This window comes from Brienomyrus brachyistius, chromosome 11 (genome assembly GCF_023856365.1).
Source record: "Brienomyrus brachyistius isolate T26 chromosome 11, BBRACH_0.4, whole genome shotgun sequence".
Taxonomy (NCBI): domain Eukaryota; kingdom Metazoa; phylum Chordata; class Actinopteri; order Osteoglossiformes; family Mormyridae; genus Brienomyrus; species Brienomyrus brachyistius.
Genome location: NC_064543.1, coordinates 6,115,410 through 6,141,148, shown reverse-complemented (window position 1 = coordinate 6,141,148; position 25,739 = coordinate 6,115,410). Strand labels below are relative to the sequence as shown.

The 25,739-nt window shown below is 48.4% G+C and overlaps 2 protein-coding genes and 1 long non-coding RNA gene across 5 annotated transcripts; all 3 read right to left on the bottom strand.

Annotated features, from left to right (window-relative positions):
- Positions 1-644: 644 nt before the first annotated feature.
- On the bottom strand, positions 645-2,084 carry hypk (huntingtin interacting protein K). The gene is made up of 4 exons (XM_049030619.1): positions 1,889-2,084; positions 1,540-1,595; positions 1,383-1,434; positions 645-1,247 (listed from the first exon to the last, which is right to left on the bottom strand). The coding sequence occupies exons 1-4, from the start codon at positions 2,048-2,050 to the stop codon at positions 1,152-1,154; spliced, it is 366 nt and encodes a 121-aa protein (XP_048886576.1). The 5' UTR covers positions 2,051-2,084; the 3' UTR covers positions 645-1,151.
- Positions 2,085-6,473: 4,389 nt separating this feature from the next.
- On the bottom strand, positions 6,474-18,350 carry adamtsl5 (ADAMTS like 5). 3 transcript variants are annotated; one of them, XM_049031363.1, is made up of 14 exons: positions 16,542-17,918; positions 16,357-16,467; positions 14,408-14,480; positions 12,143-12,300; positions 11,362-11,422; positions 10,647-10,752; positions 10,391-10,518; positions 9,730-9,853; positions 8,690-8,773; positions 8,387-8,550; positions 8,102-8,297; positions 7,576-7,671; positions 7,284-7,355; positions 6,474-7,205 (listed from the first exon to the last, which is right to left on the bottom strand). In XM_049031363.1, the coding sequence occupies exons 3-14, from the start codon at positions 14,417-14,419 to the stop codon at positions 6,874-6,876; spliced, it is 1,533 nt and encodes a 510-aa protein (XP_048887320.1). In that variant the 5' UTR covers positions 14,420-14,480; positions 16,357-16,467; positions 16,542-17,918; the 3' UTR covers positions 6,474-6,873. The 3 variants fall into 3 exon arrangements, with proteins under 3 accessions (XP_048887320.1, XP_048887319.1, XP_048887322.1); XM_049031362.1 differs by lacking the exons at positions 16,357-16,467; positions 16,542-17,918 and adding an exon at positions 18,218-18,350; XM_049031365.1 differs by lacking the exons at positions 16,357-16,467; positions 16,542-17,918 and adding an exon at positions 17,985-18,186.
- Positions 18,351-22,205: 3,855 nt separating this feature from the next.
- LOC125751926 (uncharacterized) lies at positions 22,206-22,757 on the bottom strand. The gene is made up of 3 exons (XR_007400814.1): positions 22,621-22,757; positions 22,533-22,576; positions 22,206-22,268 (listed from the first exon to the last, which is right to left on the bottom strand). It is a non-coding gene; the product is annotated as an uncharacterized LOC125751926 (long non-coding RNA).
- Between the last annotated feature and the right edge of the window lie 2,982 nt (positions 22,758-25,739).

Genomic DNA, 25,739 nt, shown 5'->3' with positions numbered 1-25,739 from the left:
TACCCAGACCTCCCTCTCCCCAGCCACTTCTACCAGCTCTTCGGGGGGGTGCCGAGGCGTTCGCAGGCCAACCGAGAGATATAATCCCTCCAGCGTGTCCTGGGTCTGCCCCGGGGCCTCCTCCCTATAGGACATGCACGGAAAACCTCTCTGGGTAGCCGCCCAGGAGGCATCTGCACCAGGTGTCCAAACCACATCAACTGGCTCCTTTCGACGTGGAGAAGCAGCGGTTCTACTCTGAGACTCTCCCGGGTATCCGAACTTCTCACCCTGTGTCTAAGGGAGAGCCCAGACACCATGTGGAGAAACCTCATTTCGGCCACCCGTATTCACAATGTCATCCTTTCGGTCATTACCCACAGCTCATGAAAATAGGTGAGGGTAGGAAGGAAGATGGACCAACAGATCGAGATTTTTCATGGATACCAAACAACATGAAACAGCCATATCAACATACTTGCTCAGCTCTGAAATTCCACCATTTACAAAGCTGCCTACTGTAAAAGTTTTATGTAGGTTGATGGTATTGTTCTCTGTGGAAGTGCAGAAACCACAGACTCCTAAATCAAGGTTCTGACTCATCATAAAAACAGTCATTATGCCCCAGAAGTGGATTGGATAGATGGACAAAACACAACGCAATCTCTACTAATCCCAGGGAAAATTCCTTTATAAGTTTAATTGTGAATCAAGTTCAATTCCTAAATTTAATTTGACGTTTTCTCAAATAACCTTGAGGTAAAATGTTACAGAGCAATAAAATAATCTTTAAGATTTGCGAACTTTACCATAACAGAACCTCGTTCTATGCAACTATTATTGGCTGCGCAAATATTTTCCATATAAATATAAAAACTACGACAGACTTACTGTTCTTGTTCTTAGTTTGTAACCTTTAACCCACGGCAATGTTACTTTTCCCAAATAGTACACATTTCTTCAAAAACTACAGAAATTTCAAACTTTAATGTGGTTTCCAAAAAAATCATATAAAAATTATGTAACATTGCGTTTACGAAGAATTATCTTAATATTGGACAAAGCCTTCCAAACGAAATGCATTATGTGTATTAAATTACAGAGGTGGACCAGAAAATCGCAGAAGTCCGAAAGAGCCAAGTTTGCACAGCAAAGTCGTCCACCGCCGTCCATCAGTTCGTGAGGGCGATCAGAGCTTCCACCACGTTGCCCATGTGCTCTCGCAGGCTTCGCTCCGCCAGCCCCCGTGGGATCTCCATCTCCCCCATCTGTCGGTTACAAGTCGTAGGTCAGCAGGCTCTGTTCTAACTCCATGTTAAGCGATTCGTCACCTTACACAGTTCTCTTAATAAAAGCAATACGTTTTATGTATTGCACAGTACACATAAAGATTCTGTACTTACTATGAGCTCCACATCTTCCTTCTTGATAGTGACTTTTGCAAGCTCCTTTTCTCTAAAAACGGATTAGTGGGAGAGAAGAAAACGAGTGACGAAAAAAATCTTACTGATATGAGTCAGAAGACAAATGTGTCTTTATTGCTAAAAACGGACAACCTACCGCTCTTGCTTTGCTTTCTGTTCTCTTGATCTCCTGTCACCGATCACCGACATAGCCTACAGACCAAAAGCCGCATGTTAGACTATAACCGGCTTGAGACCGACCGACGATATTTTCCACGTTAAATCACATAAAACCATTTCCACTACAACAAATAACGACTATACGTATGACACAAGTAAACTAGGGTTAAGTTAAAGTATGTTAAGAATTTGAATGAATTTTAGTAAATGGTCCCATGGTAACTCAAAATCAGTATACAAATATGAGGTTCTCAAGAGTCCCTTGGTACCCGAGGCACCGCCTAGGCCGCCGGTTATCCAGCACACGCGTGTGTGCCCAGTCTTACGGTTTCCAAGTCGGAGCTGGATATCTCCTTCTCTTCCGCATAATCGGTGACACGCTCTAGGTCGGCAGCTCCGCTGTCATGTTTACGAGGTTTTTCTGCCGGCTTTCCAGTACAATTCTCGTCGGCTTCTAGGTCCAAATCCACATCTCCTTCTGCCGCCATGTTTACTATCACAATGCCGGAACCAAAAGGAACACTGGAAATGCGGAAAAGCACTTCGGACCGAAGATCGTGTGACACCAAATCACGTGGGCTGGCGTTGAGTTACCGTAATGATCCTTGTAGAAAAGCAATAGGGTAGCGGATCTCCTGAACGGTAAAAATTCAATGTTCTCTGTATTGATGTAAACTTGTACCAGGCCTTCTATTTCTATTGCAAAAATAGGATTTTAAGAATTTTAGCAAAATAATCAATATTAGACGCATTGTTTTTTTTTTTTTTTTTTTACAGATGAAATACCATTATTGTGTAATATGCTAGAATCCTTCTCCCAGGAGCCCTGGGTGTTTCAGGGGCGCTAAACAATATCAGACCGGTGGTTTTAATGTTATGGCTGATCAGTGTATATGAATATTGCTGAGTATTCGGTTCTATTCCAGAGATGATTGTCTATAGTGACCCTATAACTTTCCTCCGCTTTCTGGTCATTTAAACTGGCTTTCCAAATTGCCACCCCTGGTTAACAACTACTCATCAGGGACCCCCCCTCCCCCATCAACTGGTTGGTTGAAACAAAACCTTGGTCTGGATTTGTACTTCCTGGACCTCAGCTTTCCACCTCTGCAAATGTCCACTGTTCCACGTGGTTTACTCTACTCTCATCTGCACATGTCCAGTGTCAGGTGTGTGAATCTCTAATTGCCTTTAGTGTGTGATTATGTGTGTGGATGTGTGCTCTGTGTTGGACTGACATCCCATACAGGGTGTTTCCTGGAATAAAGCTCCATACTCAGTGTGATCATGCTCTGGAAAAAAATGGATGGATGGATTATATATAATATAGTGGCTAGATGCAGTTGCAGAAGAAATCCACTATGTGGCACTGTAATCATAACTCACTGTTACTGTTGTCATAACTTACTGCCCTGTGCATCTCTGGTTTGGATTTCTGTCAGTGGAAAGCTTTGCTGACTGACAGTTTACCAGGCTTTCTTGTCCCCTGATTATTTCATCACAATTTGCCTTTAGTTAATTGTCTTTATTTAATATTCCCCCTGTCTGGAACCTCCAGCCTTGAGTTATGTCAGTGTGGGGGGCGGGCTTCATCCCACTCCAGCCCATCTTCATCATCACACTCGCTCACACCTGGAGTGAGAACAGGCGAGGCATGGCAGGCATTTCCAAAGCATAAATCATGAATCACGTTCTCCACACAGATGTTTTATGGCCATCTTATCTTCTGGAAGGTCCCCCCACTACATTGCTGGCTAAAGGATACTTTTAGTTCCTCTATGATCCCTTTTAGGGTTGAGATGCAATGGACAATGGCAGCATGATTCTTGCTCTGCCATCTAAAGTCACGATCGTCCTTGGCCATCCTCCTTGTCAGCATGCACCCCTTCTGGCCTCCTCCGCAGCTTGTCCCCGTTCCTCCTCTGCCCCCTCATGCTTGTGTCGCCAACTCCTCCGCCAGTCGCATGCCTGGGATCTCCGTCTTTCTGAGAGCGTTCTCCCTCTAGCCTTGTCCACCCCCATCATTCTTCCCACCCGATGGACCCCCTGTCTTTGATCTTTCTTCAGTCTTCCAAGTCAGCTCGAGCCGCTTTCTTCCAGATGTTTCCATGAGCTCCAGAGATCGATGCTTTCAAAGGTGCCCAGCTTGACAGGTTTCAGCTTCTGCAGGCTTGGATGGGTTCCAAGGCCGACAGACACTCTGACGGATCTTCCTGGTCTTCCAGGTGTGTGCTGAGCACCTTCTACTGCGACGTGACAGGGTGTTGAAAACATAGGTGATGTTTTTGAGAGGTCTTCACTTGACTGGGAGATTGGGGAGCGACAATGGAAGAGGCTGCTACTGCGAACGTTTTGTTGGGGTTCAACTTAACTGTATCGCGGTTGACTAAGGACTAGAAGTGGTACTTGGTCTGGTCCGGTCCAGTTCAGTCCAGTTTGCCAACCTGGGCTTCTACTCCTTCACTAATCCAGAAAAACTAAATGTAGAACGATAACTAAGTTAGGTTTCTTAAAGCAGCCATGTATTGGTGACATCAACACCTTATCTGCCTCACATATGGGACAGGAACCAGGGAGGGGGAGCAAATCACATAATACACATAAAACTCAGTGTATGGCGTATGAGGGCTATAACAGCAAACTTTATTTCTGTCCAGCAAAAGCAGGTCACATGACAAGTATTAAAGAGCGACACCATTGTATCTGAGGTGGCATGACAGCGGTAGGACTGCCAGCTGTCAGCACACATCTCAGGATGAGCGGAGGCCCTGCAAAGCTCCTGCTACCTTTTGTAAGACCTTTCGATTGAGATGTTTAAGGATAACAATTAGAGGAAATCTGCTGCTTTCCATCCGCCTCTTGATGCTCTAAGACTCCTTGTTTCCCCCCGTCAGGATCCCATCAGCACCACAGTCTTTGTCCTTCACATTCCTTGCTTGACGGCTTTGCAGTATTACAGCATGAGGCACGGGGAGAGCACCCCCACCCGCACCGGGACATGGCAGAAAACGGCCTTCCATGTTTTTCTCCATATCATGGGGCTTCGCTGCCATTATCGTGCTTTGAAATGTCTGCTTTGAGGGTATCTCGCATTCCTTCAGTGTATGATGACAATCTAATAACCCAGTTCCCCCTGAAAGCAGCTCTCATTACACGCTCTTATACACCTCAGTCGTTATTGTGTTGGTAGACCGGGGGGGGGGGGGGGGGGTGTTCCGCGAATGAGAATTTCTCAGTTGGCTGGGTTAACTTAAGCTAGAAGTCGTGATCATCCAGTTGGAATGCTCCCTACCTAAACTCTTACCGGACTATCATGACTTGGCCACTGCAGGACGTCTGCTTGGTCTACAGGAGCTCGTCCATGAAGTGAGGCTTCAGAATGTTTGAGGAACTCCAGCTCGTCTGGCATGTAGCCAAAAGCGTAGCCGTGAGATGAGAGCTGAGATTTCCGAGTCGCGAGACGTCAAGACGCATGACCTGCAGCCGCATCCTGTAGATGGCAACAAGATTTAATAGACCTGCTCTCCTGAAATGGCATGATGGGGGGGGGGGGGGCTTCCAGGGCGCCAGGGCCGTGCCCTGCCTTCACGGGCCCCCGGAGGCCTGGCTGTGCTCTCCCTGGGCGGTGCCACGTGGCGCTCTGACTTGTCGGGAAAATATGCGGCGTCGGCCTACAGTAAAAACACCTTTTCACCGTCGCTGCGTCAGAGTATGATCCTGCCACTCAGTCCTCGCTGGGGTGGAGAATGGCCTCCTTCGCCTGCGTGCCCCGCCACGCCCGCTCCACGGCTTACCTGCTGGGGGGGGGCATACCTTAAGCTCGCCTGGACTGACAGACCGCCCCGGACGCACACGGCCCCCCGGGCATGTCCGCGCGCTCTTTTGGATTCCTGCCTTGCGTGTGAGTGGCGCCAGGAACCCTGTAATTAGTCTGTGTGTGTTTTTTGTTACCTAGACGTCATGCTTACTGTCACGAGCAGGAATCTGCCACTGGAAGTTTGCATGAGGGCTGTGTGCATGTGTGTGTGTGTGTGTGTGTGTGTGTGTGTGTGTGTGCAGAGCTCCGGTGGCCCTGGAAGTGTGTGAGCGGCCCCCTGTAACAGGAAGGGAGTGGGTGTCATTACATACCACACTGACTGCACACGCACACACACACACACACACACACACACACACACACACACACAGAACCAGGTCTGCCCATGAGACTGGCAGCAACACAATCCGATCTCCGTAATCTCCTGTGATTTCATGACAGCCAAGTTAAAAACAGTAGCGTAAACGTTCACAAACATCGGCTCTTTCTGTGCGCTGTTCTCTGTCCTGTCGATCGTGGATTACAGACTATTTTCCGAGTCTGACTGTTATGCCTTAATATAAGGAAAATAAGGGTGGGGGGGGGGGGGGGGGCTGCGTGTCTGTCTACCACTATACATTGCCTGGTGAGGAACAAAGAACTTATTTTGGATGGAATTTCCCATCCAGCAAATCATTATTTTTGCAGATCAGCAACCCTGAGGCCAAACTCAGCAAAGTTTCACCTCTGTGACGCCTACAAGGTATAAGTGATAAACGGCCCTGAAATCATTTCACTGTAACGATTCTGTGTCATGTCATTTCTCAGAAACCCGAAGCGGCATCAGCGGCAGGACCTTACAAACAGCACAGGGCTCCGGTCAGCTGAGGACTCTCGCCCCTGCGGCTGGTGCCAGGAGACCCTGCTGACTGAGGTTCACAGACAGGCAGCATCCAGCCGTGCCCCCCCCCCCGGACGGTCTGCGAGCGGCATGGATGCCCACAGCCACCGTCTTCCGCATGGTGCCCATCTCTCAACAATGAGGCCATTGACACACGAGCTTCTGTGAAACCAATACGGTCGGAAATTACCCAGAATGAGAAACCTTGGGAGGGTTATTTCAAAATAGGTTCTTTATTCAAAATGATAGAAAAAAAATACACAAATAAATGCATGTAAATATATTTCTTCTTATCCTGTGGCTTTATAAATACAATATATAGCAGTACATAGTAGAACCTTAATGATGATGAGAAGAGGAGCAAGGAATTTAAAAATAATCCCAATGGCTGGCAGGTGACAGTCCGTCTGCTGATTGGTTATCCGAGGGGAATTCCCCGAAGCACATGGCTGCCTGCCTAACAGGGGGAATCTTTGGTACATGGAACTTGTGACGGTCCTGCTCAAAGACTCCTAATAAAGCCCTTCACTTGTCCATTTTCTTCTGCCTGCTGAGCTCTCCTGTGGTTTCTTTTAGAAAAGTGCAGGGGGGCGGGGGGAGGTTGTGTTTTTTTTTCAGCTTCTTGTAGATGGCAGCCTTGGACCATGATTACTGCAGATCTCCTCCAGGGGCCGCAGCAGTCTGTCCTCTCGGGGGCGGTATGGCTGTACATAGCTGGCCTCCTCCAGCAGGATGCGGTTGAGCGTGCGCTCGTAATTTACGTGGCGGCGGGCCATCAACACGTACTGCCGGCCCTCCTCCATGAGGGGGCAGTCACACGTGTTGGGGACCCACAGGAACTCGCGGCGCTCCAACCGGAAGCGGTTGCGGTAAGTGTGGATCACGTGCACGTCATAGCGGGTCTCCTCGCCCAGGTACAGCTTCCCCAGCACCTTGGCTCGAAAAACTGACAAAGACACACACCTTACCCCCCCACCCTGTCAGGTAGTCCCCCCCACCAGAACGCGTCACATGATGCACTCACCAAAGTCCTTCTGGCAATACTGCCTCTGCCGTTCTCCCCGGCCTCGCACCCTCCTGCACCTCCCACAGCGCCCTTTGTGGAGAGTGAACAAGGCCGCAGCACCCAGCATTAGTGTGTGATTAATCTCAAACGGCGGGAACCGACCCCAGCATGTGCTGGAGTCTGAAGACAATCTGGGGAGAACCACACCAGCCAGTAGGTGGCGTGGTGGTCAAGGGGACAGATTACAGCCCAAAGGTAGAAGGTCTCCCGTGATCTCCGCCTTAGTTGTAAGGTGGGGGAGGGTTCTCACCAAACTGGGGACCCTGAGGGAGCAGGTTCCTGTGGCTCTCATCCCTCTCCAGTCGGGGCAGTGGTTGCTGCTGTGGTCGCTGTGCAGGCCAGCCTCCTGTGGGGTGGGGGGGCGGGGTTATACACCCTGTGAGGGAATGGTGCTACCTAGCAACCAGATCACGGAAAATCCACAGCCCCGCATTATGTCAGACAGGATTATAATCATAGAACAATAGGCCAGGGATTTTTACAATAACGATGGCAACCAAATACAGCACGGCTTCCATCTTAATGCTTGCGGAAGTGCGTGGATTGGGGGCTTGGAGGGGTCTAGGACTGAGGCCCTTTTCGGAAAAGCCTCACATACACTATGCTTCCTGGCCACGAATGACGTGCTGCACGAAACCGGCCAATAACCAACAGCCTTACTTTAGTAAACAGGGGAAATCCACTGGAACCTGAGAATTCCATAAACTCTTCCCTCGTTTATCATGACAGCAACCCTACACCATACCGGGAGGATAGATTCCAAAAGCGCGTCTGACCCCAGACAGGTGTGGTGACAGGCGGAGGCCGCGTGGTGGTGGTCGTCGTGACGGTGGTCGTCGTGGAGACCGGCGGGAAGGTGGCGCTGTGGTACGGCTGACGCAGTGGACTCCGCTCTCCGTGGTAGAGCGCGTAGCGGTCGCGGGGGAGCCAGTATTCGTACTCTATCCCAGGATTGGTATCGGTGAACAGCACCTGGCCAGGAGGTGGGAGGAAGACTCAGGCAGGCTGTCAGAAAGCTGTGGTGACGGTCACACCGCTACACGGCGTGAGCCACACCTCACCATGACGTGCAGGTCCTCTCGGGTCGGCCCTGGCGCCTCGAAACTCTCCCAGGTGTCCGTGGAGCGGCGGTACAGCACCTTGGTCCCAGCGATGCTGTACGCCCCAGGGATGCTGATCTTCCAGTCTCCGTTGATGATGAACTGTGAGCGTCCGTTCTGCAGGGCTGCGAGACAGAGGGCCGGGGAAACCGCACATCAGCCGACGAGCCTCTGTGACAGTGACACTGGATTCCTCGCATCGGTGCAGAGCGACGTCACACGGCACGGGGTTCGAAGGTGAGGCAAGATGGAGACGCGGCTCACCGAGATAATTCTTGCTGTTATCGTTGACCCGGATGCGAGTGGCACCGGCTGGAATCATGGCCACCTCATTGTATCCGAACAGACCTGCAGACGGAGACCGAGTAAGATGCCATGTGACTGAGATTTAAGGTTACACTTAACGATCAACGTTTTAGCCAAATAAAACCTGGTACTGCTGGAGAACGAAGGGCTCAGTTTAGTGCCATGCTGCGGTGGTTCTGGATGCCCAGCTAAGCGACCCGATCTTAGCAGTGCCGTCCTGACAGCCCGGTTATCCGTTATCCTGTGTTGTGAGCGTCAGAAGCAGGACCTCCGTTTTCTAATCTAGTCGGAAATGGCAAGTATTTTCCATATAATGGGAACAGGGAATGAGGCAGCTGTGTTCTGCAGTGTGAGATACCAGAGGGGTTTGTGTGTGTGTGTTGGAGGGGGCATGAACTCTGAGGCAGTGTCCTTCAGGACTGGGCGTTGAGGACCTCAGTAAACAAGGCTCCCGGGGGGCCCTGACCTATTCGACAGACTGGAAGCTGTTACTCAATACCACTGTTTACGTTACTGTTATGTTTTGAAGCTGAAGTCCTGCATTCAGTTGGATGTTGCCTGTAATCCTCACAGAGCGCCAGACATTTTATTTGGCCATTCTGCAGCTTTTTATAAATGTTTTTGACAAGAAAATACGAACTCTACACTGACTCTGGGGTCCAGAGGTCTCCGAGGAGTGTGTGTACGTTTGCTTCCGCCCAACAGATGGACTGGACTGGTCTAGTCTACTTAGTACTCCATGCATATTTAGGTATATTTACAATTTTTGCAAGTGCTTTTTCCTTAAATGGATTAAGCATTCATGAAATATGTGCAGACAGTATCATTATGGCTGACATATGAAATTAATACGACCACCCAGTTGTGATTATGAGGTCACGTGTGGGGGGGCCGTTACGCATAGTACGGCCCTCCTCCACTCTTCTGCTGGGTACATGGCTGTGATTAAAGTAGAACACCCCCAGCACAGTCCTCATGCCCGGTGCGGCGCCACCCACCCGCCCCCTGGTGGCCGCTTCGATACACGCTGCGGTGACGAAGGCAGGTGGTGTTCTGGCCCCCACAAACCATGCAGGCGTCCTCCCGCTGTGACGAGCCCAGGATCAGGTCGCAGCCCGGCCTCTGCGGGAAACGTGAAAGATGGGGGAGGGAAAGGCCTGTGCAACACCACCGACCCCCCAAGACAGAATCACATCCTGAGAAATACTCAGGCGTCTGGACTCCATCAGCGACATGTTTCCCCACTGTGGCTCAAACCCCCCCAAATACCCCAACCCCTAATACCGCATCTCCCTGACCTCACAGATCATACCTCCATAAACATCAGACTCTTCAGATCAACACAGGTCATTGTGTAAGGATAACTGAACTAGAAGTAATTTATGACCAGAAACCCGGTACGATGCGAAAGATTTTAAACGATAGTACAAATTAGTCAGATACTCCTGGTCCAAGAGGACAGTTTATTAAAAATCTTCTCCTGCAGAAGCTGTCTTACTGCAGGCTTAATCTCAGATAAAGTGGTTTTAATATTAGAGGGCCAATGATCTGTGTGGATGACAAGGAAAAGATGCAGAGAGACGTTCAGCTTTAGATTAGACCGGTCTTTTAGCGATTCGCCGTGACCTCATGGCAAAAACAGAGACCAGCGGTACTCACGAGGCAGCGGCCGTTGACGCAGACCGCCCCAGGCTCTGTGTCGCACGACGTCCCGTCCAACACGCGGCCGAAGTTATAGTAGAAGTTCTGGCCCAGGGCCAGACAGCTGAGCTCACAGGGATTGGAGGCTTGGAGAGAGGGAACGTCAGAGAACACTGGGACACTTAGAACACACACAACTCAGGGGGAAGAGGAATGAGCTATGGACACACAGAGACCCTGACCCCTCCCTCCCAGGGCCCAGGTGGGCACTGACCTCCATGAAAGGTGGTCCACTTATAGCTGTTCCCTGCCACCAGCGGTCTGTCGTTGAAAGCCGCGCACTGTAGCTCCCGAAACTCCAGAGACCCTGTGGGACACTCCTGTGTACATGGGACGCGTGATTCAGCCGGGGAGAGAACCCAGACATGCACACACACAACCTGCCACAACCCGCTCTGGACACAGCGTAAGCTCTGAGCTATGCTGTTATCACACGATCTGGGGTATTTAACGCTCTCGGTGGTATCTCACGAGCGGGGGGAGTGTGAGGTCTACGTGTGGACGAGATCTTTCATCAGTCTGCCTGCATGAGACAGTTTGACTTGTTTGAGAGAGCAGAGCAAGACCAAAGTCACGACAAGTGGGATCCTCCGCAAAAAGTCCATAAAATGCTTACATGGGAGCCGATTCAACATGTGCCTTCTACAGGAATCTGGAAATGTGGGTCAGCTTTGGAGAACTTCACGTCCTAAAACGTAGCTAAAAATAGGTGCGTGTCTTAAATACACATTGTTATCAGCTCTTAGGAGCACTTAAGATACCTTCTTGATATATTTACTTTGACACGAAACATCTTGGTGAGGACTGTGGCCTTTGAAAGTACCCGAGGTTCCTGAACTTGCTCTGCCAAATGGGTCAGACCACCTGGATCATACTGCCAACCCTGACCTCCGTCTTGGAGGCGTTTACCGCACGGGAGACCCCTTTACCTGAGTGCTGCAGATCTTGTACTGCCTGGTATCACCTGGACACGGTCCAGCAACTAGGTTTCTGGGTCAGAGTGACAGGAAATAAAGTTACACGAGTCTGAGCCTCCGGTCATAAACAAAAATACATCCCACAGCACAGGACGAATCACCCAGGGGCAGCGCGCCATGGTGTGGGGTAATTTCCAGCAGCCGGCATGAAAGCCACTCACGGTGTTTATAAAAGCTTCACGGCGCTCCCAAGATAAGACTGTCCCACAGACTTGGCAGCGGGAGTTGATGAGTTTTTCAAGAGCTCTGAAGATAAATCCGGCGAAGCGTACGTGTCCGGGAAGGCATCTGCCCCCCCCTAACCTGGACCCTCCCCATATATAAAGGCCCCGCCAACTTCCCCCCCTTTGTTTGGTCAGACTATCATTCGTCGCCGGTTCAACCTGATTAAACTAACCTAGTAATCTTTGAGCCCATAATCAGCTGTGGATGTGTAATATAACTTGGACATTGACCACCTGGGGGGGACACAAAGGCAGTGGGGGGGGGGGGGGGGGTTGGCCACGGCCTTTGAAAAATATCCAGGCTGTCAGCTGAAAATAATAATAAACCTTCAAAATGACCATTACTTGATGGGATTAACTAAACAATCACGGACAGTCAACATTCTTGCTGCGACACAGGGGACTGGGAAATGTGGACCCTCTGCAGGCCCATGAGGAAAATGCTGCTGTAAGCAATTCCTGCCTTTTTTCGTGTCGCATCGCCATTAGCCGTTTAGCGGAGCGCTAACCTGGTGATGCAGACCCGGGTCCGCATGGAGGCCCCTCCCCCGCAGGTGCGCGAGCACGTGGACCAGCCTCCCCAGGTGCCCCAGTCATTCTCGTAGGGCAGCTGCCGACGTGTGCGGGCTGGCTGCACCACACCGCCCCCTGGAGGCACCCATGAGCACTACAGTGGGAGGACAGAGTCAGGGTTCAGAGTTTCAAACAAGCTGCGTAGTAATGGGGGGGGGGGGGAATCAGTTAGCATTTTAGAGTGGGGTGGGGGCAGTTTCTGGGATACTATTTCCCCTCATCCTTGCTGCAGTCTGTAGGGGTAGGAGTGCTGTGCCAGCAGCCCATTCTTCGCATTTCACCCCCACAGAGTCAGTTTTCCCTCCCCAGGACAAAAGCATTCGGCGAACGTGTGCCGGACACTAAGCCTGGAAAGAACCGCTTCAGCCAGTGAGCCGCCGGGAGCCCTTCTGGGAAGCGTCCTGTTTACTGCTCCAAACGCGACCAGCAGCTGCGTCTGTGTGCCAGTCTAATTCTGAGGTGAGATAAATATGAAACTCTACACCCATGAGCACAAGCGTGGCCTTTGTGGAGCTCAATCCCAACATCTCCCTCTTCTTCTGCCCCCCCCAAACAATCACCCACAAACCTGGTCACAGCCAAAAAGCTCGAACCACATTCACTCATGCCACTTCCTGTTGATGTTCTGTCACTGTCAGCATCTATGAACTTTATATCGCTATGAATGAACGAATGAACGTTTACATTTACATAGCGCTTCTCAAGACACCCAAAGCACTTTACAGAACCAGCAGATCACATGTGAATCTACGGATGCACATAAAGTATATATACACTACTCCAAAAAAAGTATATATACACTACTCCAAAAACATACTGGACAGCATTTTTTTTTTTAAGTTTCTTCTGGATTTACCGCTGGTGTCAAAGACACAGAGCTGCTCGTGGGTTTGTGTCTGCAAAACCGCCCAACCTCAGTGCCCAAAACCGCCCAACCTCAGCGCCCAAAACCGCCCAACCTCAGCGCCCAAAACCGCCCAACCTCAGCGCCCAAAACCGCCCCCGCCAATCAGCTTCATGAAAAACCACGCAGCCGTACTGGCTTCTTAAAGGCTCTGCAAGCACACGAGCGTGATTACAGCCGGCAGCCTCCCGTACCGCTCTGACCCCTAACCCACCCTCATTACTGCCGCAGAAGCACGAATTAGTGTGAATTACAACTGCAGAAGGTCAATGAGCTGAGGGGGGAGGGACCATAAGTCTGCGTCTCTGCTTTTAAAGGCGGCACGGGGGCTAATTCAAAATGACGGCGAGAGTCACTGATGGACACGGCAGAACCCAAGGGTCAACAAAAGAGCCCCCCCCGGGATGGGGAAGGGGGGGCCGGCAGATGGCGGGAACGCGGCAGTAAATCCCGCATTTTAGCGGCCGCTCTCTGTGGGGGTTCTGGGACCGGGGCTTTTGACGGTGAGGCAGGAATCCGAGCCTGGTGGGGGTCTTAGCGGCTGGGGTCACCTGCAAACTATTTGTGGAGAGTGGAACCCAAAGGAAAAGCCAAGGTAATAAAAAGCATGGCCCTTTAGTTTGGGGTGGGGGTGGGTGGTGGGCTCATCCAATTCCTTTATCTGTTTATGGACTAGGCAGCTATCTTGAAGCTATCACAGCTTGGGGAAGACAGATTGTTTGGGAGGTTGGGGGGGGGGTGTCTGATCCACCCTTTTTTCCCCCCCAAATGCCACAGGATTCATCCTGGCTAAAGCTTTGCTGCTTGAAAGCGCCACAAGCAGAGAGCAGAGATAGTAACACAATAGGAGGGATGAAAGAATCATGCCCTTTGAGGCCAAGTTTCTAGAAGTTTCTGCGCAGCTTCCAGAAGGCGTTGCTCGCCTTTGCCTTCGCTGAAACCCGATTCGACGTATTTGTTGTTGTTACCAGGAACTATTTGCAGACCTTTCTTCTACGTCAATCAGGCTAAGTAAGAACGGTACCTTCTGCCAGAACCACGTGCCTACAAAAGCATGCAACCAACTCACTACATCCCACACTTATAATACATTTCCCGGTGTTGCTTTCAAAGCATATGGGCCCGTGGCTTCCAAAATTTTAGACAATTAAAGTTTGTCTTGGCAGAAAAAAAAAAACCACACGATTCTCCTTTCAGGAACTTGGTATGACAAGAAAGCAACCCCAGACTGGAGCAGATCGGAACAGTGTGACAGGAGGCCTGGATGTTCCGGATGCCTCTAGAACGGCGATCTTACTCGCGGAGACATCAGACAGAGCGGGGGGAGCAGCAGAGCGACGACGGCTACGGCCAGGCGGGGAGGCGGTCTCCTAGGAACAGAAAATAAACAGCGTTACTCAAGCATAGCCTCGCCCCTCTCAGGTTTAATTAGGGGGGCAGAGAACAGGGTGGACATGCGAAGCCCTCTTAGTGTAGGAGCCCCAGCCGAGGGGTCAGAGGGCGGCCCAGCCGTGCAGCGCAAGGCCGCCTCAGTGAACTGAGGGCAGAAACTCCCCTTATCCTGTGTAAATCAGTCGTTTCCGCCCCCTCAAGGAAAGGCTGTTGGTGCTCAGTGGGGCCCCCCCCAAGTACTCAGCCACTTCACTTGGGCTCAAGCTGGTGCATCATAAAGTCTGGATCTCCACCCTGCATTTCTACCACACGACCAGCATTTAATCTTCCAGAGCCACCAATTTTATATGAACCAGTGTTTGAAATCAGGAACTACATATGAGGAATCAGAAATGATAGAATAAAGGAGTTATTCACGGATATTAGTTTTTGGTTTGATTCCTTATCGCGACACGTTTAACAGCAACCCAAACGTCAGAGTTCTGGGTAATAACAGATTTGGGACAGATGGGTGACGTGTGGCGTGTCTGAGGAACAGCAGCTCCTACAGATGGCGGCTCCCTCGGGCGTGCGGAGCAGGGAAACCCGGGCGAAGCAGGAAGGGGTCGCGGCTTTCCCACGTAAAGACTCATCGCAGGTCTGTCAGTCAGCAGCAGTTCAAGAAGTGAATTTGAAAAATCCTTGGGCTCCTGGAAATCTAAGGTTCCTGGCATTTTGTTTACAGCGTATCAACGTTAAAGCCATAACTATCCATTAACTGATGATTTACTCAATGAGGCGCCGTCCCCCCAGTACACTTAATGACACAGAATAGGGCTGTTTTACTCGCGTGTAAAAAAAGCCTAGGTGGAACCACAGATTTGATATTTTCCAGGAGCTACTGACTGACCCGCGGCCCAGGCAGAACCACGGCTAAACAGATGACATTGGCACAGGCCCAGGCCAAGATGAGCAGGCCCCTCCCCCCGGCAGATGTAGCGTGCAGGGTGACGGAGATGATGCCGGATGGGATCTGTGATCGATGCCAGGCACTGGTTGGCATCCATAACTCACAGGCATCTATGCAGCGGACCATCCTTTAAGCATTATTTTTGTAAAATTGCTCTAAGCAATAAAACCTCTAATGACTGTTCCAGTTCAAGGGCTTCGGATAAAGTTAACTTTAAACAACAACAAAGCAGGAATAAAAGGGTCGCAAAAAATAGTTTACTAAAACGCTTTGCCAGTATTAAACCCGGTATGTTTAATAAGAGCGGTCAAAGGCTGAACAGATGACCAGCTTAGGCAGAAATAGAACATACTGCACCCAAACACAGCCGCTGCTACACTTCAGTGAGTAAAGTAACTATAATTAATGGAGCTCTCTCCACTGCCAAGGGCCCCGCTCCCGTTCAGAGGGCCCGTTATCCTGATCCGGTCCCAGGGGGCCCAGAGTGCTAGACACGGTACATCCTGGACAGAAGGCCACTCCAAGGCACTGGCTTACCCGACTGAGATGCCTTTGAACTGTGACAGGAAACTCGGGCCAACAGCGCCCCCCCTCCCCGCGTGTGTCTACATATTCAAATTAAATTAATTACACCTTCACTTTAAACAGTAATTTCTTGAGAGAAAAAAAGACATCAGTATGGCTGAAAAAAGTGGCCCAATTAAATGCAGGGGATTTATACGTTGTTTTGTTTTTTTGACAAAGATGGCCATTGTCGAATCTCTTTAAATAACCCATGGAACTTTGGGGCTGTTCTTTAAGTATTACAGCGAATTAATTATGGGCATCAAAACCAGGCTACAAGTTATCCCACGTACCGGACTCAAGGCCGGCCGAAACATGTGACGTGTTTGGACTTTCCCTACCTGGCAGGTTTTGTGTATTTTGTCAGAGAGATTCCGCGGGGAGCGAAATGGCTTCGGTCTGAAGTTGCGTACAATGCAGGTGGGAATCTGACCTCTGAGCGGCGAAGGAGCCTGCAGTGAAAATGCAGCTGTGTTGCTTCGCTGATGGGACCGTGGGGAAATGGGGGAAAATCTGTTTAGCGCACCTGCTATTTAAGGTCCCATCAGAGTAAAAGCTATTGATCCACGTTACACACGAGCGCGTCAGAAATCAGGAACCACGTGATCCAGGAAAGCAGCTTTACCTGCTAGCAATTCAGAAAATATCAGCTTCTGAAAGACCTGTTCATTAATAAATTCCAGCCCTTATTAAAAAGCTCACAGTCAAGGTCACAAGTTTTTGAACAGAATTTAAGTTAGAATATTCCCAAAATTTCAGCAGAGATCATGAGTTATAACCACAATTTAGACAGTTTTTTTCTTCAGATTATATTTATACAGAAATTTGTTTGCAAGAAGCATTCAGCATGGCCAATGCAAATGACATTAAAGCTATTTTTGATCATTTTAGAGCCGATAATCAGTGAAGACAGCCTAGTTCTCCCTTGTAACTCAAGCAAAGACTAACTATTGTGGTTTATACTCCACCTATCTGACTCTTCCTTCTCCTGGGTTTATACATCATGCAGGACAATTGATGGAGTATTCTTCCCTATCCGGTTTTCATTATCATCATACGACTCAATCAATGCGATCATGTCCAACAGCCAAGTAAAAGGGGCGAGTTAATGATTAACGCACAGGGACACGCCATTAAATAATTAATCGCTTGATAATCGGCAGTGTAGAGTAACAGCAGCATTTCTGGGTAAGAGTTCAAGGTTTCACCTGCTTTTCAGACATAAGGTTGTTCCCAGGTCGAGTACGACACAGGGCTGCTACTGGGAAAGACCTCAAACATTACTGGTCAAAGCACCCGACCTTTATACACTTTTAATTAAAGACTTGATTAGCCACCCGTCCCTGTATTAACCCAAGGGAAGAAAAAGTATTGAGTTGCATTCAAAGACTTATCATGATTTAATTTCCTCACACTTGGTTTAAATAAAGCGTTAATTATCTGGACCAGCTTTCCTTTATTAAATCATACAGAAGGTCAAGGGGAACCAATTCGTTCTGAGACCCGTATTAATTTTCAGTGTCCAAAAATATAATTTTGTACCTGTCCAATGACAAGAGCGTATCGTGTAGTCTTACAGGTTATAATGAGAATCTTCACGTTGAGTTTAATAAACCCCACAAGGACTCACTATACAGGGAGCAAACAAGACTTCACTTTAGTTCTTATCTCACACCATATTGGAAAACCGGAGTCAATCACTAAAACCGAATTTAGATTAGAAAGCGAGGTGGGAGACGCAAGATGCTGACAATGCGCCTGCGCAGGTTATTTCCGATAATTTCGGAAAGGCGCACACAATAAGTTATATCAACTAGAATCATGAGCTCCAGCTGCAATGATAAAACTCCATTATCCCAATTTCCTTACCATATTCAGAAATTCACAAAATTATATCTTAAAAGGGACCAATCAAATTGCATTCACACCTTAATACCGAACGTCAATTAAGTGACTGCAAAATCCATACCTTAGTTCTCAGACCTCCATATTAAATCCATCAGACTGAATGGATAAATTCTCCAAACCATTAACTAAACTAAAGCGAGCCGTCGCGCTGATCAATCACTGCATGCCAGTTCAACAGCCCGACTGTAATTTCTACAGGCAAACCCACATAACTATAGTTCGTGTTGTCCGAAGCATGCAGGTTAAAATCCGCTTAAAACGAAGTATCGGCAGCGAGCTGTCAACACCCCTTACCTGGTAAAGTTGAGCGGCATAGTCGCCACTTGCCCAAAGTGGTAAGAAAAGTGTCCGATTGAACTTCTCACAGTGTTTTCTTGGGAAACTGATTTCTCGGTGATATTTGGCTTCCACACAGACTGTATGAATCGTAAATAGGGGTAAAAGATAATCCAAGCGCGTTCATGAGTTTGAAAAATTCATGGTAAGCCATTGCAACCACCACGGCAGATCTAATCTCTCGTTTGTTTGGCATTAGCTACCAGAAACCGACGCATCAGCCGCGGTCCATCGCTTTAAACATGCATCACAAAACAATTTAGGCTCGATCCGAGTACGAGGAAGCGGACGCCTGCGCGGACACTCTTTAATCGTTTGCTCATCAATTGCAGTCGGTTGTTTCCTTCATTTTTCCCCCCATTTCGTGGCATCACCTAAGAAAACGAGCCCAGACAGATACCCCCCCAGTCTTCCCGAGGCAGGTGCGATGTCGTGCAGCTCCGCTGATCTCCCTCCGGATTCTTCTCCTGCTTGGTTTTCAGGCTTCTGCTGCCATGAGGACGTGGTACGTTTGTGTAGCCGGTGCGCTTCCTCACAATATCCGTATCTCACTCTTTAGGTGGGATAGTCTTCATTGGTTATTCGACTGCCGTAGTTATTCTTAGTTCAGCAGGAATTCCAAGTTAAGTACCTATTTTTTTCTCCCTGCCCTGTATTCTTCAGTTGCGCACTCCGGATTACTGATATCAACCTGGGTGTGGAAGAAAAATATTGCATAACCGAACTTTTGAACTACTTTAAAAATAATAATCCACAGATAATTGCATTCGGATGCTAAGAAACCTGTTTATATATCTGAAACGACATTAAGTCTTACAAACGGACCGGTGCCTTCATTCACTCGCAGCACAGACTGTCCGCTGTTCTCTTGCAGCGCTAACTTGCTTAACACGGGCCTGTCATCGCAGGTATGGGACCGATTACACCTCATTACTCAGTACATGTACTTCTCCTTTTTATATATGTATGAGTACTTATGCCTCCTAATTCGCCAAAAATTAAGCAAATATGTAGGTTGAGGCTTTTTATTGATTTAAACCAAACCAGACCTGTTTAATCCTTGAATAGCTGGGTTTTATTTTAAACCTCGCACATCCCTTTATGGTTCAGTGAATTCCTTGCTGTGTGCGTGTCTTCCCAGCCCTGTCAGCTCCTCACACACCTGAGGGTCTCCTCAATACTCCGCACTCCCCAACAGGACCGCAAACCGCCTCCTTTTCGCCCTGATTCTGACCAACCCAAGCGTAATGCGTCCAGAACCCTTTTAGGTTTAGTAAATCCCAGCCATAAACGAATTAGCCGGCGGTTGGATAGCATCAAATGTAGTTAATCATTAAAGAAGTGGTTTAGAATCCGTCAAAGTAGGTTTGATCATCTGCTTTAACGCCATGCATCCACCAACACCAGGTTCTCGTTGGGCTTTATGACAGCCTGTGTTTAAAACAAATGCAATAGAAACAGCAAATTCGAAAACTAACCGTGTTGTTTAAATTTAGTAAATAATAATATTGATTCGTGTAAACATTAATGCTGAAATATAGTTCACACAGGCGTACATCGGGTTTTATGTTTCACTGGCTTACATGGACATTGGCGTAAAACCGCTTTTATAATCCTTATGCTTAATTAAGATTACCGGTTATTTGTATGCCTGGGTCATGTTGCTGTACAAACTGAGTAGTGTTTTGTCTAGTCCGCATCTTTTTCCGTGATAACACGTTGGTAGGAAGAACAGTAAAGGATGTTTATGGTCCAGTTGCAAGTTTGTAATGGGAGTCCAGCTTGGCTCACTCGTAACTTTCTTGATTGTGTTGCGAGAGCGCATTTACTGCGTTTTCCGCAATTCTACAAATACTTAGTCAGATAAAGTCAGATAAAATGTTTTATAAGTGTGATAAACGTGACAGGGAAAACAGGAGAATGCAGCCGGTGGTGAAGGAGGCGTTTCTCCGTGCGGAGCTGACGGCACCTCGGGGAAGCTCCGGCTTTATCATCGGATCTGCAAGTCAGGACATCTTGCCCTGTCGTTCATTCCTTGTCTGCTCTGCATCGCTTCACAGAGCAGTCTACGGCTCCATATCACATTTTTAAAAGACCCTTAAGGCATCTTCTGGTGTAGCAGTGTACTTTTCACCGTGCCCTTGAAAAGCTCACTTGGATGACACCCTGGGAGTTAACAAGCGGAGGAAAACATCCGCGATAATACCGGCCGTTATCGTTTTATGTTTCTTCTCTCCTTTTCTTCTTCCAATTAAGGATCGAAAGAGAAAAGCAGGCGCTCGGCATAAGAGCACGAACGAGGCGCCACTCCCTTGGCCCGTAGAGGAGGCAGACCACCATGCGGGGGGAGAGGGCCATGCGAGGGCTTCCACGCATACCTTACATAAGCCGCCCAGGTGCTGTTCATCCTGCAGACCGCCTGAAATAGTCACTAGGGAAAAAAAAAACGAGGACGAGTCGAATGATTTCCGTTTTAGATTTCCCCCCAAACGGTGTGAATTTTCACAAAAAAGATTAACTAACACGTTACTTTAACTACCATCACACAAGGAGGACTATAGCATGGTGTATATTACGCGTTTGTGCATCAGCTTTCTGGAGTAAGCATTTTTATGGGGGTTGTGCGCAAGATGGGATATTAAAAAAGCATTGTCCAAACCTCAAAGTTAGTCTGGTTTTGAGACTATTTAATTAGTTTGGGAACAGGGAACGGTTTCATTTAGTATAGGCGTATTGTAAATCTTTTGATATTATAGGATGAATGTACTGTACTGGGCTCATATTTATTCAGAGTAATGAAAATCAGAATATTCCAACCAAGCTTTGAAAAGTATAATTAAGGCGACCCATTGAAACACACTGGTTTCATTTCACCTGCTGCTGGATGTCCAAAGTGAAACAGCCAAAGACACAGAATGAAAGAAAACGACTCGATAAATAAAATGGCAAGAATGGTGAGGGGAGAGGGACTACTCGGCCGATGCTGGGGGGGTTCAACATGCAGACCAAGCAGACCGTCCTCGATGGTGTTAGTCAGTGTGTCCCGCCTGCACGTGTCCCCGCTTTCAGGGTCACCACAACAATGCGGGACGTGCAGATGCAGGGACAGGAATGTCACCTCTCACCCCTGACTGGCCCTTGTTAAAAGCAAAAAAAAAAAAAAAAAAAAAAAAGCATGTGGTAAAATGTAAAATGGCTGGGATTAGGGGGGTTAGACTAATGAAGCAAACTGGTGTATGGTTTGCACCCCCACCAGTGTCTGACTGTGAGTAGTGTATGATCACGAAGTGGCTCTGGTGACCATATCCTGTTTTGCCTCTGTGCCACAGTAAGGGGGGTGGGGTGAGGGGGAAGTTGGCTTCAAAGAGCGATACTGGCGGGTCTTTGAAGGCTGAGACCCTGGACACATGCCAGGGAGACCGGGAATGCCTGACACGCTGCTCCGGAACGATGTCGAGAAATGCGTGTGCTTATCAGGCAGCGACGGGAGGCAAATACGAGATGTCTGCGGAGGGTCGCATGGGATTGTGGGAGCCCACAAAGGCGCGGGCTCGTAGGATACAACAGCAGAAGTGGCATGACAGCCACCGCGGTGAGGAAGATGAGCTTGTGATTCCTCACCAAACAGGGTCAGCTCCAGGTATGCATGCTGATAGACGCCCCCTGGTGGTGCTATGCATGTGACGCTAAATGCTCCCCCAACAAAGAAAAATGTCGTCAGTGTGTCACAGACGCAAAGAACATCTGAACCGGAGCCAGTGTCCTGGATTAGAGTGGGTTTTGGTACCATCTGATCTTTGTTTGTCAACAAAGAGCCTGATCTCAGAGACAGGTGAGCGAACAGCTGTCATGCCTTGAGATCAATAGTGAGAGTTAGGTATTCTGAGATGCTTTTGGGGGGTGTCACAGGCCAGGACACACCAACCACTGAGGGTCACCATGGCAGCAAGGAGCAAAGAAAACCCCATAAATGAGGCACAAGCTAACAGCAGACAACAAGCACTAGAACCTGTAGATGTTCTATCTCCAATATCGGGATCCTTAAATGAGAACCTGTAGATGTTCTATCTCCAATATCGGGATCCTTAAATGAGAACCTGTAGATGTTCTGTCTCCAATATCGGGATCCTTAAATGAGAACCTGTAGATGTTCTGTCTCCAATATCGGGATCCTTAAATGAGAACCTGTAGATGTTCTGTCTCCAATATCGGGATCCTTAAATGAGAACCTGTAGATGTTCTGTCTCCAATATCGGGATCCTTAAATGAGAACCTGTAGATGTTCTGTCTCCAATATCGGGATCCTTAAATGAGATCCTGTAGATGTTCTATCTCCAATATCGGGATCCTTAAATGAGAACCTGTAGATGTTCTATCTCCAATATCGGGAACCTTAAATGAGATCCTGTAGATGTTCTATCTCCAATATCGGGAACCTTAAATGAGATCCTGTAGATGTTCTATCTCCAATATCGGGAACCTTAAATGAGATCCTGTAGATGTTCTATCTCCAATATCGGGATCCTAAAATCAGCATTGTTTTGTTAGAACTCATGTTTCTGTTGCTTTCCCTTAATAAGTAACAATACAGGCACAATTTGTTTTAAAAACAAAAACCTCTTTTAAACAGTTTCTGTATCCATGACAGATGGGATTAAGCCAGATACATACCTCACCTACCCCCCCCACCCCCCGCCTCCCCTTAATTAAGTTGTAAAAGAGAGTAACCACATTTAACTACCAAAAACTTTAGTTTACTGACCTCCTTTTCTAGCGAGGTTAAACTCATTGGCTTGATGCCCTTTTCTCTTGGGGTCCATTAAGAATTAATCTGTCTGTGTCCACCCACCTAATCTATTGAATTGTCTCCAAGCCTCTGCCATCCTGGAAGGTGTCCTACTGGCTTCTGGGGGTCCTGGTGCCTGTACCTGTGTGCGGGAGGCTCGTGGGGAGGGGGGGTTCGTGAGCAGTTGTGGGACATTCAGACCGTGCTCTTAGCTGTAGAGTGCAGGCCTTTTGGTAAAAGACAAACACAGCAATAATTTACTAAGAGCAGATGGGAGGAGATGTTAAGAAATGGTAAGAGCACTGAAGCCTCTGGGAGGATCTCTGTGGGGGGGCCACTTTAAAGATGAGGATTTATGTCTAATGGAGGGGGGTGGCACAGATGCAAAAGTCCTCCTCCACCCAGTGGCTGAAATGTAAACAAGCTGTAAATAAGCCAGGGGCTGTACACAGAGGGGGCAGCTGCGCCACACGAGAGAGCAGCAGTTAATATGGAAGATGGTGTGTTGGACAGGATCATGCAGTCACCCCCCACCCTCTGCAAGACTAACCTCAGGCGCTTCTGCTCCGTGCGTGACCTACAGAGGGTTTTATCTAAATGTTTCTTTTACCCCCCCTCCATACGGATGTCCGCTCTGCCCCCCCCCCCCCCGCCATTTGAGTGAAGATGTACGGATTTTGTGACTGATGAGGTGGACCAAAGGGCCCCGCGGGTGAAGTAGCACAAGTATTTTGCCGCTGCGTTTAGGTTAGTGTAGCAGGAAGCTGTGATGTGAGGCCCCCCCAGCTGCAGGGGGCACTGAAACCTCAACATCCCCTCATTTGAGTTTTACTCACACAAAAATGTTCTGAGGGCAGAACAAAAAAAAGAGATCGGTTCAGAGAGATAACCAATCAGATTGTAGAGAAGGTGCATCCAAACAACTGGAGGAGATGGGACCACCCAATCAGATATCTTGGTCCTACCTGCACTAGGTTAGTTTCCTGAACCAATCATTTTTTGTTTTGCCCTCAGAACATTTTTGTGTAAGTAAAACTCCCACAAGCTGAATGTCCTGGTGTTAAACAGGCGCCACTTGGGTTGCGATCGCCTTATTTGATGCAACAGATGCACTTGCGATGCTGTGATGATTACACCTTGTGGAAACCCCTCAGCCCTATTTTTAATGCTGGAAGAGAGGCGATGCCTTATTCCAGCTGCACAACACCTGGTGTCAGCAAAAGAATGGAAAGAATGTCATGGAGACGTGGGAGGAATCTCCACAGCACTGCATATCACACAAGCGAATATGGTGCCAGTTCAAGTTCTGGGGGCTGACAAGACCCAGTAACTGGCTGCCTCTCCAGTCCGGGAAAGGTGTGCAGATCCTGCAAAGGGCAGAAATTAGAATCTATTTTGATTGGATCAGAAGCGATGATGCTCCAGTGTAAGGGGGGCAGCATGCCTGGGTGCTTGTGGCATGGAAGCTTGTGTGGTTGCCTCGGCAACACTGGGTTTTGGGTTTTTCCAGGAAGTTCTGCCAGAGTGCCACATATTGGGGACTAAACTGGGAGACGGGAGGCCACAATCAAACAGCATTAAGACGTAATTGGACAGTACTTTCTTACCTTTTCCGAAGACTGAGGTTTTATGTAAGCTTCCATATTCATTCTACAAAACATCCCCCAGGAATGTCTCTCATCTCGCCATACAAAGAACCATTATTTTAACTGTTTTTTTTTTTTTTTGTACCAATCACTCTGCATTGTGTAGTTTCATTTTAATTTTAATAAAACCAGACATTCATGTGTTTTGCTTGAAAATAACGATCACATTCCATACGTCAATTCCAACGGACGGCCTTTGGCACACACTGCCTCAGATGAATGTGTTCCTGGAAATGAATAATCTGCAGCTTCGTGTCCGAGTCAACGACAAAAATAATATAAGCATTACCCTTGATCCCTTATCGTAAAAGTGGTAGGGGGATGAACGCACTGACCCGGCCAATAAAGGGAATGTAAATCAGGCGATGGACAAACGAAAAAGCGCGGGTGTTCAAACCAAGGGGGCCGACTAACTGGACTAAAAGACCGAAAGGTAAAATTAGCCACATGTTACCGCTGTGTGGGGTGGTGTCATCACCCCCGTCTCAGGGCTCGTCCTGGCGCAGATCAGCTGGTCTGGGGTCTCACACCTTATGTTCTGCCATCCGGCTCATTGTTATAGCATGAGCCAAACGGAATAACAGGCTTGTCGTCGTCAGACAAATATCCGCAGAGAAAGGAGCGAACGAGCGGCATGGAATCCCTGTTATTCGAATGTGGTCGAGATCCGTTGGCTGTTCCGTGCATCCAGGCACGTCCGCCATGATGGGGCTGCCGACTCTTCCCTCCGAAACACTGCAGCCACATTTCAGGCTTCCGGACAGATGTTCCTGTCATTCATTCCATAGCCATATTCCCCATCTATAGAGCATAAACCGAGGTTACAAAGACCTCCAGCCTCCATACCCCAACAGCTCCTAAAAGCCATGAATCCATGCGCTGTGCCGAGGTGCTCACCCAAAAATATGTTTTAAAGGTGACCAGGGAAGCCATTAGCAATCATGGCCATAGAAGCACTAAATACCATGGAACGAGTGATGTGGTAAAACAGAAACCGCACAAGGAAATTATGTGTTTTTGGAAAAACATGTATTTTCATGTAGACCCA